This window comes from Mytilus galloprovincialis, chromosome 9 (assembly GCF_965363235.1).
Source record: "Mytilus galloprovincialis chromosome 9, xbMytGall1.hap1.1, whole genome shotgun sequence".
NCBI classification, from domain to species: domain Eukaryota; kingdom Metazoa; phylum Mollusca; class Bivalvia; order Mytilida; family Mytilidae; genus Mytilus; species Mytilus galloprovincialis.
In genome coordinates, this window is record NC_134846.1 from 59454424 (window position 1) to 59472476 (window position 18053).

At 32.2% G+C, this 18053-nt stretch overlaps 1 protein-coding gene across 4 annotated transcripts; it reads left to right on the top strand.

Moving 5' to 3' along the window:
• The first annotated feature begins 415 nt into the window (after nt 1-415).
• On the top strand, nt 416-14140 carry LOC143045453 (casein kinase I-like). 4 transcript variants are annotated; one of them, XM_076217967.1, is made up of 9 exons: nt 416-594; nt 711-787; nt 1924-2034; nt 3424-3572; nt 4223-4451; nt 4930-5100; nt 5640-5788; nt 6529-6667; nt 13198-14140. In XM_076217967.1, exons 2-9 carry the CDS (start codon nt 712-714, stop codon nt 13425-13427), a joined length of 1254 nt encoding a protein of 417 aa, XP_076074082.1. In that variant the 5' UTR covers nt 416-594; nt 711; the 3' UTR covers nt 13428-14140. The 4 variants fall into 4 exon arrangements, with proteins under 4 accessions (XP_076074082.1, XP_076074084.1, XP_076074081.1 ...); XM_076217969.1 differs by having other exon boundaries at nt 6529-6655; XM_076217966.1 differs by lacking the exon at nt 13198-14140 and adding an exon at nt 10444-11187.
• The last annotated feature ends 3913 nt before the right edge of the window (nt 14141-18053 follow it).

Here is an 18053-nt window from a genome sequence, read left to right on the forward strand (position 1 = left end):
ACAGAAAGGGGGGGGGGGGTTCCAAACCCAGGAAAAAGGGGGTGTTCCAACCATATGTCCCCATTCAAATGCATTGATCGTCCACAAAAAAGGGGGGTTCCAACCACTGGAACCCTCCCCCTGGATCCGCCTTTAAGAAAAGGTTTTGTTTGTTAGTATTTGTTCCTTAAAGATTAGAGTGGAGAGGGGCTAGGATGAAATTTGAAAAAAGGCAGGACAGGAGACACTTGCCAAAAAAAGAGAGGGTGACAATTCATGTAAAAAACGTCAGGTTAAACTAAAAGGCAGGACCAAATAGAATGAAAAATATTTATGATAAACGGTTTCAATTTTTGTATGTACTTTCACTTTCGTTTTACAACCGGAAGGGAGTTTCACATATTTTTTGTCCCGGAAAATAAAGTTATGTCATGCGCACTGATGTCGGGCAACCGATATCCTAGTAAATAATGGACGAATAATAGAGTAGTATCAACAGAAATCGAGACCATCTGCCAAAAAATATATTGAAATGGCATTCGTTTCTTCAATTTTCTTTCAGAAGAGACATTAATCTACATTTTGAACCCAATTTTAAGTCGATTACGATTCAGAGTAAGTAATGGAACTACTCAGAAATTCGGTCTATATTGTAGCTACGTAAACCTTTTGTTTTCATCTGTCAAATTTTAGAAATATTGTTATTAATCCGTGTCTTATCTGTATTTTAGCATGGAGCTTAGAGTAGGAAACAAGTACAGGCTGGGGAGAAAAATTGGTAGTGGATCTTTTGGTGATATTTACCTGGGTGAGTCACAAAAACTATGAACAAAGACTAGGGTTTAATTTTATATCATGTATGTTGACTTGTTCAAATTATTGTGGTTTAAAATATTACATATTTTGGCCTTCGTACACTTCACAAGACCAAGTTCATATTGAGATACACTGACCCTAATTCTGAAACAAGCTGTATTACTCTTACCATGCTTACTGAAAAACAATGGATCTTCTAATTAAGACTAAAGTAAATGCAGGCAAAACTACTGTATATAATTGCAACAATGGATTGTTTGGCAGGCCTTCTATTGAAGGGTTCACATGATCCTAACCCAAATAAGAACCTGAGAAAGAGGAGGAGATCCTTGTTACACATTTTATTTTCGTGATTATTTTTGGTATTACAAATTTGAGCATTTAGAGAAATTGTACAACTGTACTAGGGTGTGTCCATGGTGTCTGACAACATAAATAAGTAACAGGGAAATGTGCAAGTGTAACTGTGAGGAAGAAAGTTAACATTTTTAGCTCACCTGGCCAGTGGGAAAAGTCATCACTCAGCGTCAGTCGTCGTCCGTTGTTGTTAACTTTTGCAAAAATCTTATCCTCTGAAACTACTGGGCCAAATTTAACCATACTTGGCCACAATCATCATTTGGGTATCTAGTTTACAAAATATGTCTGGTGACACGGCCAACCAACCAAGATGGCCACCATGGCTAAAAATAGAACATAGGGGTAAAATGTAGATTTTGGCTTATATCTATGAAACCAAAACATTTAGAGCAAATCCTTCGTTTATTATATGCACATAGACCAAGGTGAGCGACACAGGCTCTTTAGAGCCTCTAGTTAAATTCATTGTAAGATGGATTTTTTTACATTGCATAGCCATACCATGAGTTGGTGGCAGCTAGTGGAACTTCCCTTCCAGTCACCTCATTTCAATGTATTCTGTATTCAATGTAATTCAAAGTTAAAAAGTATCATTACAATTAAACTGTAAAAATGTTTCTTGTGAAAGTAACAATTGACAAAGAAATTACAAAATGTAATCCTGAAGAATGTGAGGTACCAAAGTGTGTCGAAATTCAAAGATAATAGATGAAATGTTATTTTGTTCGAATAAACATGTTGTTTAAATTTTTTTAAATTTTATTACAGGTACTGATATTTCTAATGGTGAAGAAGTTGCTATCAAATTAGAATGTGTCAAAACAAAACATCCACAACTGCATATAGAAAGCAAAATATATCGCATGATGCAAGGTGGTGGTAAGTATTTTTACTGATAATCAAAAATTTTGTGAGGTACACAAATGCTCATCTATATATGTGTAGACTATTGCACTGGGTATATACATTTTAACTTTTAAACCATAAATAAGGCCAATCTTTTTAACAAAAAAGGGAAGCCTGCAATGTTTTAAGTATTGAAATTTCAACCTGAAAAAAGTATTTTTATGCCTACCTACAATAGTAGAGGGGCATTATGTTTTCTGGTCTGTGCGTCTGTTTGTTGGTCCGTTTGTTCGCACGTCTGTCTGCTGCAGGTTAAAGTTTTTGTCCAGGTAGTTTTTGATGTAGTTGAAGTTCAGTTAACTTGAAACTTTGTATAAATGTTCCTTATGCCATGTATGATATGATCTTTCTTATTTTAATGCCAAATTAGAGTTTTGACCTAAATTTCACAGCCCACTGAACATAGAAAACGATGGTGAGAGTGGGGCATCCATGTACTTTGGACATTCTTGTTGATTTAAAGCTCGAAATGTTTTGGAATTAGGGGCCAAAAAAGGGGGGAAACCAGGTTTTTCTGGTCAATGGACAATTAAGACAATTTAAAAGCAGTGTTAGGAAGATAATTAAAAAACCGTTAACATATATTGTTTGGTAAGATAGGATTTACCTCCCTGACACTACTTGTAAATAATGTATAAAGAAATGTCAGGTTTTGGGCTTGTTGCAAAAAAAAGGGGGTTGTAGTAGTTTTCAAATTTTTTTCCAAGTATCTCAAATTCCAAATTTTTGAAAAGTTTGAAGAAGAAATCTTTAATTGCACAATATTGCATAATAGATTTGTAAGATCTTTACATTTGTTTTGTGTCAAAAACTCAGATTATGTCAAGAATTTGATCACAATCCAAATTCAGAGCTGTATCAATCTAGAATGTTGTGTCCATACTCGCCCCAACTTTTTCAGGGTTCGACCTCTGCAGTCGTATAAAGCTGTGCCCTGTGGGGCACCTGGTTTGTTTTTAAAGTCTGAAAGAAAAAGCTTGATACATGAACAATTAAAAAACATAAAACAACTTTATTTGTAAACAAACATATGATTATGGTTTAAGTCTAATAGTTTCTATTTGTTTGATGAATTGGCGGAGATCATTAATCTTTAATTTGTGTATGTTAAGAAGAGATTTTATAATATACATCCGTTGATTGGCTGGTGTATCATGTATTTTGGGATGCAGGGTGGTGCATTAATTAACTGATCAGAAGATAAAAGATCCAAGAAATATTGTGTGGATGTGTTGTTAAACCCATTTTGCAAGTGCTATCAGTGCTTACAATGAAAACAATCCACCAGAGGCCATATGACACAAAATTTGAATTAATATGTGTTGAGGAACTGTTTTAAACAAATGTCACATTTATTTCTAGTTGGTATACCTACAATAAAATGGTGTGGTGCAGAAGGAGACTACAATGTGATGGTGATGGAGTTATTAGGCCCTAGTCTTGAGGATCTGTTTAATTTTTGCTCGCGCAAATTCAGTTTAAAAACTGTATTGTTATTAGCTGATCAGTTGGTAAAGTATTATTATTGTGAAATAATTTTGTATTGTTCTTATTTTAAGTGTTTATTTATATTATACAAGAAAGAGGAGTCTAATGGGTATAAGAAGATGTGGTATGATTGCCAATGAGACAACTCTCCTATCCAAGTCAAAATTTGTAAAAGTAAACCATTATAGGTCAAAGTATGGTCTCAACACGAAGCCTTTAGCTCACACAGAACAGCAAGCTATAAAGGGCTATAAATTTACATGAATATATGATAAAGTAAAGTTAAATGATAAAGTGTTATATATGTTTTTCAGAAGAGTTTGTACAACAATTATCTCAGCTGATTAGTATATATATATATATATATAATGACAATGTAAAACCATTCAAATAGGAAAACCAACGGTCTAATCTATATATAGAACACTTATGAACCACATCAACAAACAACAACTACTGAACATCAGTTGTAAAACACAAAGTTTTAGGCTAAACACAATTATGTGTTAAATCTGATGTATTTATTAAATAAATACATCATATTATGAAAATAGTCTGAAATACTTTAGAGATTTTAAAACAATCAATGTATTATATGATTAAGTTATAAAATCCATATCAATTGCCTCATTATGAATTTGTTGTAATTTTATTTAATATCATTTTCTTTCAGATTAGTAGGATTGAATATATTCATTCCAAAAACTTTATACACAGAGATGTGAAACCTGACAATTTTCTAATGGGACTTGGAAAGAAAGGAAATCTTGTGTATATTATAGACTTTGGACTTGCTAAAAAATATAGAGATGCCAGGACACATCAACATATTCCATATCGGGAAAACAAGAATCTCACTGGAACAGCCAGATACGCCAGTATTAACACACATTTAGGAATAGGTAATGTGCACATTTGTTGTTAAATAAGTATAGTACATTGATTTATTGAAGAAATAGAATTTGAAGCTGCTTAATACACTATAGTGGAGGTTTTTTGCTCAGCATGTGTAAGTGTAGAGATTTATGCGAGAAATAGTTACAACATTAAAAACAATTCATGATTAACACAACGAAACAAAATGTTTTAATCTAGGGTGCAATTAAACTGTGCTGTAAGGTATAACTTTGAATTGTTATTATGGAACCATCCTTCAATGTCAAATAATCATATGAATGATTCAGCAAGTAACTTGTTTTTTCTAAATCTTGCAATGTTCATTTAGATCAAATTTTTTTGTAACTTTGTAAGGTAGGCTTGAAGCATGTAAATCAGGACAAGTTGAATCTTTCTGGAATCTCAATTTCATCGATTTATCAACACTTATTCTGTATAATAAACAAATCAGTTACATGTATGTGAGGTGTATTTTATTTTTAGAACAAAGTAGGAGAGATGATATGGAGTCCTTAGGCTATGTGTTTATGTACTTCTTGCGGGGAAGTTTACCTTGGCAGGGTCTGAAGGCAGCTACAAAAAGACAGAAGTATGAACGTATTAGTGAAAAGAAAATGTCAACACCTATTGAAGAATTATGTAAAGGATTTCCTTGTAAGTAAAAAACACATCAACAGGGAAATTTTAATTGAAGAAAAATTGTCACACAAACTTAACTTTGATTTTTTATTTCGAAAATTTTAGGTGGGTTTAATTTCTTTTGCAAATGGTGTAGACAATAAAAGTTAGCATATGCTAGAAAATTCTTTTCAACTTGTTTAAGGTGGTACCCAACATGTACACCTTCACTAAAATTTATTTGGCTCGTTTAATTTTCATAAAATTTTGACAAAGTATTTACTTTGACCCTTTGACAAAAATATAAAATTTTCAAAAAATTTGAATCAACCAATTTATCAGAAAAATAACACTGGTTACATAGCAGTTTAATAAACACTAATTTTGATTATTGAGAAGCTTAATATTTCCTTAACAACACAACGTGATTAAAACGTTTAGCTGATTTTACAGAGTTATCTCCCTGTAGTGTTAGGTACAACCTTAAATAAAATAAATGATTGGTTTTGATACTTCATTCATAGGAATAATTAACATAGAGTACTCACTTCAGAATTGTACAAATTTTATTTCAGCTGAATTTGCCACCTACCTGAATTTTTGTCGATCTCTACGGTTTGATGACAAACCAGATTATTCTTATCTACGACAGCTCTTCAGGAATTTGTTCCATCGCCAAGGATTTACCTACGATTATGTATTTGACTGGAACATGTTAAAATTTGTAAGTAATGATTCAAAATAAAAGGATTGTGTTTCCTTTGGCTTACAATATCACTTATTCACAAATAGCAGTAAAAAGGTATTTTAAGAGATCTTGTAAAATATCGCATTGAGGAAACACTAGCTTAACTTGCAAATTGAACACTTGGCTCTATTGTAGGGATTTTAAAATTTTTTAAAGGAAAGCTTTTGCTATAGCATAAATATTTCTTTGTGTAACACTTTAAAGTTGATACTATCTAAGCAAAACAAAATACAACCATAACAGAAATATTGGGTGAGGACTCAGCATGAAATTTTAAGTAATTGTACCATGAAGTCTACAATGTATAAGAAGTTCACAGTCCATGTTCAGTTTTATATTTAGAACATTCAAGTAAAATTGTTAGAATATATACATATATTTACTTCAGTTGCAACCTATAAGATACATTTTGTAAGATATGCATGAGCAATATTTGAACCTTACATGATAAAAATGGAAAATCAAGTACAGGAAACACGCATTAAAAATTTGTTTACCTTCTGTTTGGCAAGCTCTTGCTTCTACATTAATTCAATCTTGCAATAAAAAGACAGGAGACAAGCTTTTGGATAATGACTTGTTTAATATATAATTCAGTCTTAAATGATTTTATTAATGGATATGTCAAAATATTTCATGTTGCTTGGCACTGAACAGTGTTGTTAAGCAGGATGTTTTTAGAATATTACATAAAACTTCATTTACCTGATTTTTAGGGAGGACGTAATAATGATGATTCAGACAGAGGTAAAATTGGATCCTCTGCCCGTCCAGTGCATGGCACAGCTGGTGGTAGTCGGATGAAAAATGATCAAATGCCAGTCACAGCAGCCACACCTCCAGGTGATTACGATAGTAAGTGGAGAAAGAATACTTTTATCTGAAAGACAAAAGAAGTTTTTCTCTGCTTTTTGTCTAGTTTGTGTGGATTTTTTGGTCAAGTCTGGTCAGGAGTTGTATAAGCTACATGTTTTTTCTACTGTATGGATGAAGATCATTCTATTAAAAGGTTTTGGTACAGGAAGTCTTATAACGAACTATTACTTTGACTGTTGGCTTTTTTTTAAGAGAAGTTAGTCATTTCAACTGAAAGTTGTCAAGCCTGCAACTTTTGTGGCAGAAAGCTCATCATAGGGATAGTGATCCAGCGGTGGTGGCGGTGTTAGCTAACTTCTTAAAAGCTTTATATTTAAGAAGGTGGAAGACCTGGATGCTTCATACTTTGTATAAAGATGCCTCATGTTATGATGTTTCCTTCAGTCACATGTCCGATGTCCTTGGCCTCATTTTCATGGTTCAGTGACCACTTGAAGAAAAAGTTCAGATTTTTTGTAATGTTGAATTCTCTCTTAATATAAGTAATAGTTATAACTATATTTGGTATGTGCATACCTTGCAAGGTCCTTATGCCCGTCAGACAGTTTTCACTTGACCTCGACCTCATTTCATGGATCAGTGAACAAGGTTAAGTTTTGGTGGTTAAGTCCACATCTCAGATACTATAAGCAATAGGGCTAATATATTCAGTGTATGGAATTACTGTTAGGTGTACATGTCCAACTGGCAGGTGTCATCTGACCTTGACATCATTTTCATGGTTCAGTGGTTATAGTTAAGTTTTTATACAACTGCAAAAATTAAAAACTTTTTGGTCGTATATTGGTATCACTTTGGCGTCGTCATCGTCCAAAGACATTTTGTTTTCGCACTATAACTTTAGTATAAATAAATAGAAATCTATGAAATTTAAACACAAGGTTCATGACCATAAAAGGAAGATTGGGATTGATTCTGAGAGTTTTGGTCCAAACAGTTTAGGAATTAGGGGCCAAAAAGGACCCAAATTAGCATTTTCTTGATTTTTCGCATAATAACTTTAGTATAAGTAAACAGAAATCTAAGAAATTTGAACATAAGGTTTATGACCACAAAAGGAAGCTTGGATTGATTTTGGGAGTTTTGTCCCAACATAAATAAATAGAAATCTATGAAATTTTAACACAAGGTTTATGACCATAAAAGGAAGGTTGGGATTGAGTTTGGGAGTTTTGGTTTATGACAGTTTAGGAATTAGGGCCCAAAAGGGTCCAAAATTTAATTTCATCAAAAAATGAATTATTGGGGTTCTTTGATATGCCAAATCTAACTGTATTTAGATTCTTAATTTTTGGTCCTGTTTTCAAATTGGTCTACATTAAGGTCCAAAGGGTCCAAAATTAAACTCGGTTTGATTTTAACAAAAAGGGTTTGACCTCTGCGGTCGTATAAAGCTGTGCCCTGCGGAGCAGCTGGTTGCGTTTTGGTCTGTTTTTCTCTTACTTTATGCAATAAGTGTACTATATTTGTTGTATGGAATGATTGTAAGGTGTACATGTCTAGCGGGGAAATGTCATCTGACCTTGACCTCATTTTCATGGTTCAGTGGTCAAAGTTAAGTTTTTGAGTTTTGGTCTTTTTATCTAAAACTATATGCCATAGATCAACTGTATTTGGTGTATGGAAATATTTTATGATCTATATGTCAGTCGCACTGGTTTTATTTGACCGTGACCTCATTTTCATGGTTCATTGCACAGTGTTAAGTTTTTGTGTTTTGGTCTACTTTTATACTATAATAGGTCAACTATATTTGTTGTATGGAGGCATTGTTAGTTGTACATGTCTGCCTGGCATGGTTCATCTGACCTTGACCTCATTTTCATGGTTCATTGGTCTTTGTTTAGTTATCTTAGTTAAGTTTATGTGACAGTTGTAATAAAGCTTTATTTATACTTAGGTCTATCAACATAATATTAATGATTAGTAAAAGAAGGCGAGACATTTCAGCGTGTGCACTCTTGTTTTAAATTAATTGTTTAAACATTCAATTACAACTGTATATGACCCTTCTAAAAGCATCGGTTAATTGAAAACCCAGTCCCAAAGTCTATCTATAATTTCACAGTAAGTTGAGTGTGTATTCCCAACATTTGTTTTGTATTTAGGATAGTTGCAGCAAAGTATACAAAAAACCTCTATGGGACAAGTAGGCTATGGACTAATTTAATAATTACTTCTACAGCAGCCAGCTGATGATTTTCTGTAGGATTATTTCAGAGAAATGTGTGTAACATGCATATTGTTTATGAAATCCAACTCTTGACAACATAAAAGAGAAATTAAATATCACATTAAAGCAATAAACTTATAAATAAAACACCACACAGTTTGAAAATAAGAACACCAACACTACAATTTAAAAGGAATTACACTTGTCTACAGTAAATGAAACTTGAGATTTCTCTATTATGTTGAAAATATTGATATACATTATTTAAACAATTTTGTAAATTACTGTTGAAATTAGATTCTTGTAATTGTAAATCTTGAACTGGAATGAAAGTAGCATGTGTTAAGTTTTAAGTTAAATTAATGTCATCAGTAAATAAGGTTTATCATGTAACTTCTTTCATTCATTCATACATTCCTTTGTAACTAATGTTTATGGCTATAATACCCCTCTTTCATCATAATACACACATGCATGTTAATATACAATCTGGAAAATGGTTCTTCTAGTTCTCATATTCTCTATTAAAGCTGTAATGAGACAATTTAAATTAATACACTACCGTAGAAGGATTGTCCTAAAAAAAATGTTTCTAAATTCAAGGTTGTTATTGTGTCCTCTGACAGCTTTACAAGTGACATAGGAGTCTTTTCTGTTGTTTTGCATTGTCGTCATTGTTAATCTGAAACTTCATATAAAAGAAAGCTGGATGGAATCCAGTTAAACTTGTACCTATTTTTTTTTTTTCGGGATAAAAAGTTGGCTGTAATTAACCTGCAGTATTAATTGTATATATACGATTGTTCAGGTTTTCGATACCAAAAATGTACATTTCCAATTATATTAGACATAGTCTGGAAGGAACACATATATTTCACTGGAATGACCTGGGAATCTATTTCCTTGATCCAATAAAAACTTTTGTGTAAAATGCATAAATTAAACAATCACAAAATAAAGTTTAAGTCTTTAGACATGCATAGTTATAGATTTGAATAATTTGGAATATGCCTCATTATAACTTGATTTTGCTGTAGTGGATCTTGACATAATTTTAACCCTATGATCCTATGCTTCTCTTTAGAGACAACCTCCCATTTTGTTTTAACAGTTGTCCAAGACTTGAGACATTTTTTAACATTCTATTTATGTGAAAAATATGGAATGTTTGTAACAGTGTCACATACTTTGAACTCTGAATCATCTTAAAATATTCAGAAAACAATAACATTGTATTATCAATCTGATATAGATGTTTTTTTGAGTAGAGTTAGCCTGAAACATTTTTTTTTTTGTGTGATGGAAATTACTTCTGCATGTGTACAATTGTGGTGTAGAGTAGAACATTTCCCACTGGAGTTGGTCAGATAGGGTTTGGTCTGAGCATGGCTAAGCCACTTTATTTATTTTGGAGTTTGGATATTTTTTTGGTATCATTTGCATGTCTTAATTTTGTTTAGTTTTATCATTTCCCTGCATGAGTTTTTCGTTATGGCTTTTTGGTTTTTGCATGTATCATCCTGTCTTCTTCAAGTTCTGGGTTGACACGTCAGGACTAGTTCTATCTTTTCCTCTATCTTAGATGCCCGAGGTTCAACGACCCCTAGGACAAGGGACAGAATGCCTACAAGGTTGTCTTTGTCAACAAGTCGAGCTGAGGCTACTGATGGTGAAACTAGACTTGCTACTCCATCTTCTGGTGGAAGGATAAGCTTTAAGGCTTCAGGATTGCCTATTCCAGTGGGAAATGACAGTGCTAAGTTAAGGCGGATCATTCAGGACTCAAATAGACCACAGCAGTTAAAACAAAAACCATCATGAGATTGTTATCATTGTAATGGACATTTTAAATTAATAATGGAAAGCTAGATTTCTGTTGTAAATTAGTGTACAGTCATAAGAATGGGTGCGATCTGACTGAATTAAGAAGTGGTTTTGTCTCACCTGTTAAGAAATTGCAAAGTTGAAACCACAATCATATTTAGGGGAAATTATTTATGTTAACCCATTTTATTTTTTTCAGTTTTTATTTTATACAAAATAAATATAGAAATTTCATGAAAAATGTGTTCAATGTGAAATATACCAAAGATAATTACCAATTTAGTGAATAGTGTACTTTTCTAAACATTAAATCTAGCAAGAGCAGGTGAGACATAAGTTCCATGTAACCCTTACACAATATTCACATCTGTAAAATTAGTCACTTTCATTTCACAAAGAAACATCCAATTTAAGATTTATGTAAATTAAGGCTTTTAGTTCATCTTGTATTTATTAATTACATCATAGATAAGAGTAAATTAAGTTAAATAATGTAGTTTTTCCTGAATGAAAATGGTCTAGTAATGCAGTTTTCCATTTGGTCAGTTGAAATAGTAGCTCAAAAGAGTCTTTCATTAACTTGTGATTCAGTTTATTAGAGTAGTTTCAATCAGAAACTATGTAGATTACAGTTCTATGATGATTCAGAAATGATCAAATTTAAATGTGTTCTTTCATGAAGTAACTAGTGGTCTGGGTTAAAACCAATGGTTCATTGCAGAGGATAATTGATTTTTGTAAGGGTTTCCATGGCAATCCATGCTTCTGTACATAATTTGTTTCAAATTGTTTCTTTGCTTAGTAACAGTTTTTTGTGAGGCTTATTTTGTTTTCTGCTTTTTAATCATAAATTAAATATCAGTAAATGGTAAGTGAGAATATAATTATATATAATTCATTGTTCATTCCATTGTGAGCAGTGGTAAATATGTTAAATTATTCATTCATTGAGTTATTCCAAAGTCATTGTAATGTAACATTATATCATATATGGAGAAGATAGTTGTTTTGTTATGTTCAAAAGAAAATTCTTATTGCAAAAATGAATGAGAGATGTGTGTAATATGATACAAGTTGTGTGCAAAGTGAGAAAACTTAGTGAATATTAGTGGTATTTAATTCTGTGCAATATTTTATTCTGATGTCTATTTGCTAGTCAGTTAAAAACTTATTATTAAAGAAATTAAGTTTTAGTTTGTTTTTTAAATTGAAACTTGGATGATTTTACAGTCAATTGCATTAAGTGTGTAGGTAAAGGTAATATCTTTGGTTAGCTTGCTTGCTAGCTGAACCGTGAAGTCATTATAAGATAAGGTAAACTGCCCTCCATTTCGAGGTAGCCCAGTCCTACAGACAGATACATTGGCTATCTGACAGACTTGTCTACTCTTATAGTAGGGTAGTTTACCTAACCTATTAATGACTTCAAAGCAAGCTAACCAAAGATATTACCTTTACCTACAAACTCAATGCAATTGGCTGTAAGGGGATCAAGTATTAAGAGACGCTGAATATGAAATGTATTTGTGTGAGGAAACCAAGAAAATAGTAAATTTAAGAGCATAGTGAAAGCAATGTCAAGTATTTGAGAAAGTGTAAAAATGTCTTTTTAATAACATTTGACAAAGCTAGTCTTGGCAGATTTGGTTGGGTTGGATAATGTTCAAACCTCAGTGCTGATGGAATAGTGTGTTGGGTTTCTGTGCAAGGAAAAATGGCTACCTAATTTGATTAAGTTGTGTTCCTGCTATCATGTTACTGGTAGTTATCAGTGAAACATAAAACATTATTGTAATTGATGGATTTCTGAAGGAAAGAGGTTTATTGAACATATGGGGACTCTATCATTATAATAACTGATTCTGAATGGCCATTTAAGTCATAACTTTGACTTTGAATAATCATTTTTGTGAGGAAAACATGTATCTCTTCTGCGACTGAAAGTCATCAAAATTTTTTCATTTAAAACGAAACAGAAAAATACATGCAGTAGGTTCATCCTTATTTGTGGAGTTCAAATTTTTCATGGGTACCAGTTCAGATAAAACTCACAATTTAAGTTTCCAATGATTTGCAATTTTTTCTAAAGGTTAGTGTGCAAACACTGACAAATCTACAAAATCATATATTGACTAAAATTCAATTTTTCCTCACTACGAAAATTGGTATCAATTAGAATAAATAAATCCACAGAAGTTGGAAAAAACTAATAATAAATACAAAATGAACAAGTTCTGTCTTCTGTATTCCTCACTCCAAACAGCACAGGTAAGTTCATTTGTAAGAAGAGGTATAAAATTTATACATGCAAAGATAGATGTTCTTTTCCTTGATGCTCAATTAAATCATTAATGAATATACAGAGACTAAAAAATGGAAATAAATAATGAACAATTATCATTTTGAAGATATTTCAGATGTTTTTAAATAAATCATGTTTGTTTTGAATTCATAAAAATCTGCTGTTTAGTGTTCTTTAAGAATTATAATTAATTATTTACATTATTGGCAGATGAATCACCTAGACCCTATTCTAGAGAAAGGGAAAGAAGAACAAGCACCCGTCTTCACCGAGGGATACCTACAGGTGCTGAAGCACTACAACGTGATGCCACACGAATTTCTACAGCTCCAATGCAGGCTGGTTTAACTGGTGTCAATTCAGCAATGAGGAGAGGAAGTGCTTCAAAAGATGGTGATATACCTGTAAGGACAGGCTCATCTCGACATAATCGAAAATAATAGTGCTGTAATCAAATTGTTGGAGGAAGATGGTGCCAATTTTTATGCGAAATGTGATATAAATGTGTCAACATCTACATGATTTACATGTGTGTGTTTATGTGGTTGTATAAATGTTAATGATTGATTCTTTTATAAATCTAATGTATTTTATGTAGGTCCTTGTTTTTTAAACAGTTCAAAATAAATGATAAGTAAGTTGAGTTTGTATGAAAACTGTACACATCAGTTATATGTATTATAAACTGAATATGAGTCTCTAATAAACCACCAGAATGTCATTTTTGAAGAATATTCCATTTGTATTCCATAACTTGCATACATACAATGTGCTTGTCTTCATTCTTACTTCTTTTGCAATTCAGTCATAGTTAAATTTCTGACTTGATATCGGTTTGGACAGAATATATTTTAATATGAATTTGATAAATTTGGGCATGCATATATAGAAATAAAAATAGGTTTTACATTCACCTTTTATAAAGTATGCACGGAGCAACATACTGGATGTTTTTAATATAATGTAAGCTAACTATGTTTAAAAGAGTACAATATATTTTAAGGAGATGTTGGAACTTTCTGTTATCTTTTAATTTTAAAAGGGAGGCAAATTCAAAATAAATACTTTATTTAATAATTTTTCAAGTTAACCATTTAGAATATTAACCCCACCTTGTGTAGATGTTTGAATTCTTTTTTTATGAATGAAAAGTGTGGATCACGTATTTTTAAAGTGAGATGTATAAAATATTTTACTAAAATGTGAATATGTTGTAATTGGTTTATATTTATCAAATTTTAATAATTTGTGTGCAAGAATACTGTCAGTTATTTTAAAAATATGCAAAAACACTACTTCATAGTACAATTAAACAAAAAACATTTAATTGATAATTGTTTTCAAAATTATTACCTTCAACTGTCAACTTGTGAAAATGTTATTTTAAAGTATTTTTTTTTTTCTCATAGTCAAAATTGAAATGTGCAAAGCTGTTCTTATAAAGCTCTTTCAGATAATAATAATAACTATCAATCCCAGAGCTATCTTGAAATATGAAATGCTATATTGGTGTTGTCATGGTTAAATAATATTCTCTATATTAACTTGAATATGTAATGCTGTTGCACAGTCAGATGTGATTTGAGAGTCTTCATTGTTGAAGGTTAGAATGCTATATATTGTTCTGTTTATAACTGTCTTTAGAACAATTGATATTACAAGTGTTTTGCTATTGTAATCTAAATCAAAAAGATAGCTGTCCATTTGTTTTGTCTGAGTGAAAACAATTTGATAAATGTTACAAACCCTCACTATTGTGCAAGACTAACATGGCTGTTTTATTGAATGAATTGTGATTCAAAAAGTGCTCAATTCATTTTCATTATTAAATATCCAAATCGTTTTGATGTGCAAACTTTTTATTCAAAATTTACACTGAAATTTCTGTGTTTTTTTGCAGCATACTTGAATTCCTTTCAGCTCGGTGAATGCTTCTGTCCAATTTTAGGAAATCTTCTTTTTGTAGGATACAAAATTGTCTCATCATTTAATCTTGTAAAGATGTTGTTAGTCATTTAATATATTACATTTGTGCTTAGATCATCACTCATTAACAATTCCAGTTGAGTTCTCAGGTTTAAATCTTTACTGTTTTGTAATTATCATATATTTCATCAATTTTTATTTCATTTAACATTTATAAGTTTTACTGGTTTAAATGAATTCAAAACATAACCAGTTAGTGTATTTGAGCATTCATATTTATATCAAGTTTGCAAGATCTAAGGATTCCTACTCAAGACAAAAAACAATCCATGTTGATTTTTAATGGCATTTTATTAACAGATAGACAAAATTTCTTTTGCAATTAACAGTTTAATATAGTGAGGGGATTTTATAAAACTTTGATAGTAGCTTCTACATGATAAGGCAACCTCAACAAAATTTTAAACACAATTTGTTTATAATTCTGTATTTTCCTTATATAAAAATAGTTGTTTTGTTAGTTAATATAACATTTCACCAATAACAGCAACAGATTCAGGCAAGATTTTAAGTTATTGAAAGGAATGAACTTATCACTAAATATCATTTGTTTAACTAACAGTAGTTTGTCTTTTATTTAATGTTAACAATAAAATGGTACTGAAGAATGAATGGTTAATATACTAAGTATAATGCCAAAACATTTCAGTACCTTTAATATCATACAACATTATTTGTGAATGTTCATATACATATATTTATTATCATCACTAATATTATTATAACAAACCTCCGAGAAATATAATCTTAGTGAGTGGCACTGAAAATTGCTTTAAAAGCATAAGCATTTTTTTAAAAGGTTTGATAGAAATAGTACAGTTTTCCCTACATATTGGTTGTATCTGAAATAAAAGAAAAATTTGGCAATTTCAGATTCTTTATAGATTAACATTAATTTAAACATAAATCACAAACTCTTCTGTGCTAACAACAAACCAAGTCAAAATGGTTATTGTGTCTTTGGCCTATGGTACTTCAAGGTGTGTTTGTTATAGTATTGTATGAAAGTTGTAAATAATGAATGGTCAATTGTAAATAATAAATTCATCAAATTTTAATGGACATTTGTTTTTATATTTATTTCTTTGTACAGTCAGCTTAATATGCTAAGAAAGAAAAAAGAAATGCAAGAGAATTAAACCTCTTACACTTAAATCAAGCATCGCAACTTTATACACAAATGGGTCAAATTGTCACTGCAAGAGACAGGAAATTATAAGAATGTAATCAAGTTCTTATTCAGAACCACTTGATATTTTCAACCGTGAATAAAAGGAGAGTTGAACAGTGGGGAAAAAAATCCAGTTGATTTATTTGACGTCACATGGTGATACTGTTGAAGTCCAGAAACTAAACCCTAAATACCATTATACATGAGATAAAGCTTCAGAAATACTTGATAAAGCATTACTTTGTGCGACAAAATAGTAAAGTAGAAAACAGATGAAGGCTAATCATGCACTCGCATTCTAACCTCCAAAACATAAATGAACTTAAATTAAAAAACATACAAGACTAACAGAGGCTCCTGACAGGGTTAAACATGTTTTGTGAGATCTCAACACCCCCCCCCCCCCCTAATACCTCTTAGTCAATAATGAATTTAAAAAAAAACTCAGAGCAAAACTCATTTAGTCTGATATCAGAATAGGTAACAAAAGAAACTAAACAAAATGATATTGATACATAAATGAACCACTAGTTAAGTTTACATTTTCCTCTGTAAAATAAATGCTGGAAATGGTGGATGAATAAGATGAAAGGTAGGGAATGAATTCAAATTTTCAGTATTGCACAAAAATTTAGATTAAAAATTCTGAAAACAATAAAAGAAAAACAAATGTAGCAGATAGCGACATGTGAAACTACAAAAGTTACCAAACTTATGACCAGCACTTAAAGATGAATAGGGATGAAACGTGCTTGGAGTTCTCGTTTTCACCCCAACATGGACAATAGTTAACATTTTGGTGACTTAAGATACATTAAAAAAGGCAATGTGTTTTTAATGACTACTTTTATTTAGGTTTAATTGATACTACAACTGTATATAAAAATATTATGATTACCTTGTAAACATCGAAGGAATGCTGATCCAATTCCATCATCAGGTGGAGTCCTCCTTCCTTGGCTGTTTCGGCGCTATTCCACAACAACCTCCAAAGGTGCGCCGGCTCAGGTGATCAATCTGAACCTGGAACTGGATGGCCTACACGGCTCCGATGTCTCAGCTGATGTCATTGCTGTTCTTCTGTAACTGAATGCTGTTCTGTATATCTATATCTGTTCATTGTTCTATCACTTTGCACTTTTCCACACTTCGTCTCTTTTCCTCCAAATCCACTGTGATGCCACTTCTGCTTCTCTACACACTTCTGTAATCAGTTTCTTCCTCTCTGCTCCTACCACTCCAAAGGTCCTAAGTGCCCACCACATTTGTCCTGCAAAGCCCCTGCATCCGACTTCTATTGCCATACACCACGTCCTCCATCCCCGCTGTTTGCAATCCTCTACTAGCTACTGGTATTTTGCCATCTTTCTTTCATAAGCTTCCTCTATTCTGTCTTCCCATGGGACTGTTAGTTCCAGCAATACTGCCTGCCTAGTTCCCTGTGACCAAATGACTATATCTGGTCTTAGCGATGTTGCTGCTATTTCTGCTGGGAAACTCATGCGTTGATGTATGTCTGCTGTCATCTGCCAGTCTGATGCTGTTCCAAGTATCCCTAAACCTTCTGCCTGGTTGTCTTTCTTTTCTCCAGCCCTCACAAAATTTACAAATGTGATGTTCTTCTGCATCTTTCTCTTCTTTCTCCTGGTGGTATCCAACTTTGCTGCTATTGTTTTCAATACACTGTCTTGCCTCCATGTATATCTTCCATCTTTCAGTGCGACTGGACATGCTGACAACACATGCTGTAGAGATGCTGGTTTGTCTTTACACAAGGTGCATGTTGGGTCTTCTATCAACCCCCAGGTATAGAGGTTTGATGGGCTTGGTAAAACATCATACACTAAGAAAACTCAATCTGTACCTCCATACTCCAAATCTCGCTCCAGGTCAAAGCCCTGCTTCTAGC

Excerpts from the sequence above, each read along its gene's own strand:
- LOC143045453 (XM_076217966.1), top strand. The coding sequence starts at position 712 with ATGGAGCTTAGAGTAGGAAACAAGTACAGGCTGGGGAGAAAAATTGGT. Across the intron at positions 2,035-3,423 it reads TCGCATGATGCAAGGTGGTG|TTGGTATACCTACAATAAAA; the intron begins GTAAGTATTTTT and ends ATTTATTTCTAG. Across the intron at positions 3,573-4,222 it reads TGTTATTAGCTGATCAGTTG|ATTAGTAGGATTGAATATAT; the intron begins GTAAAGTATTAT and ends ATTTTCTTTCAG.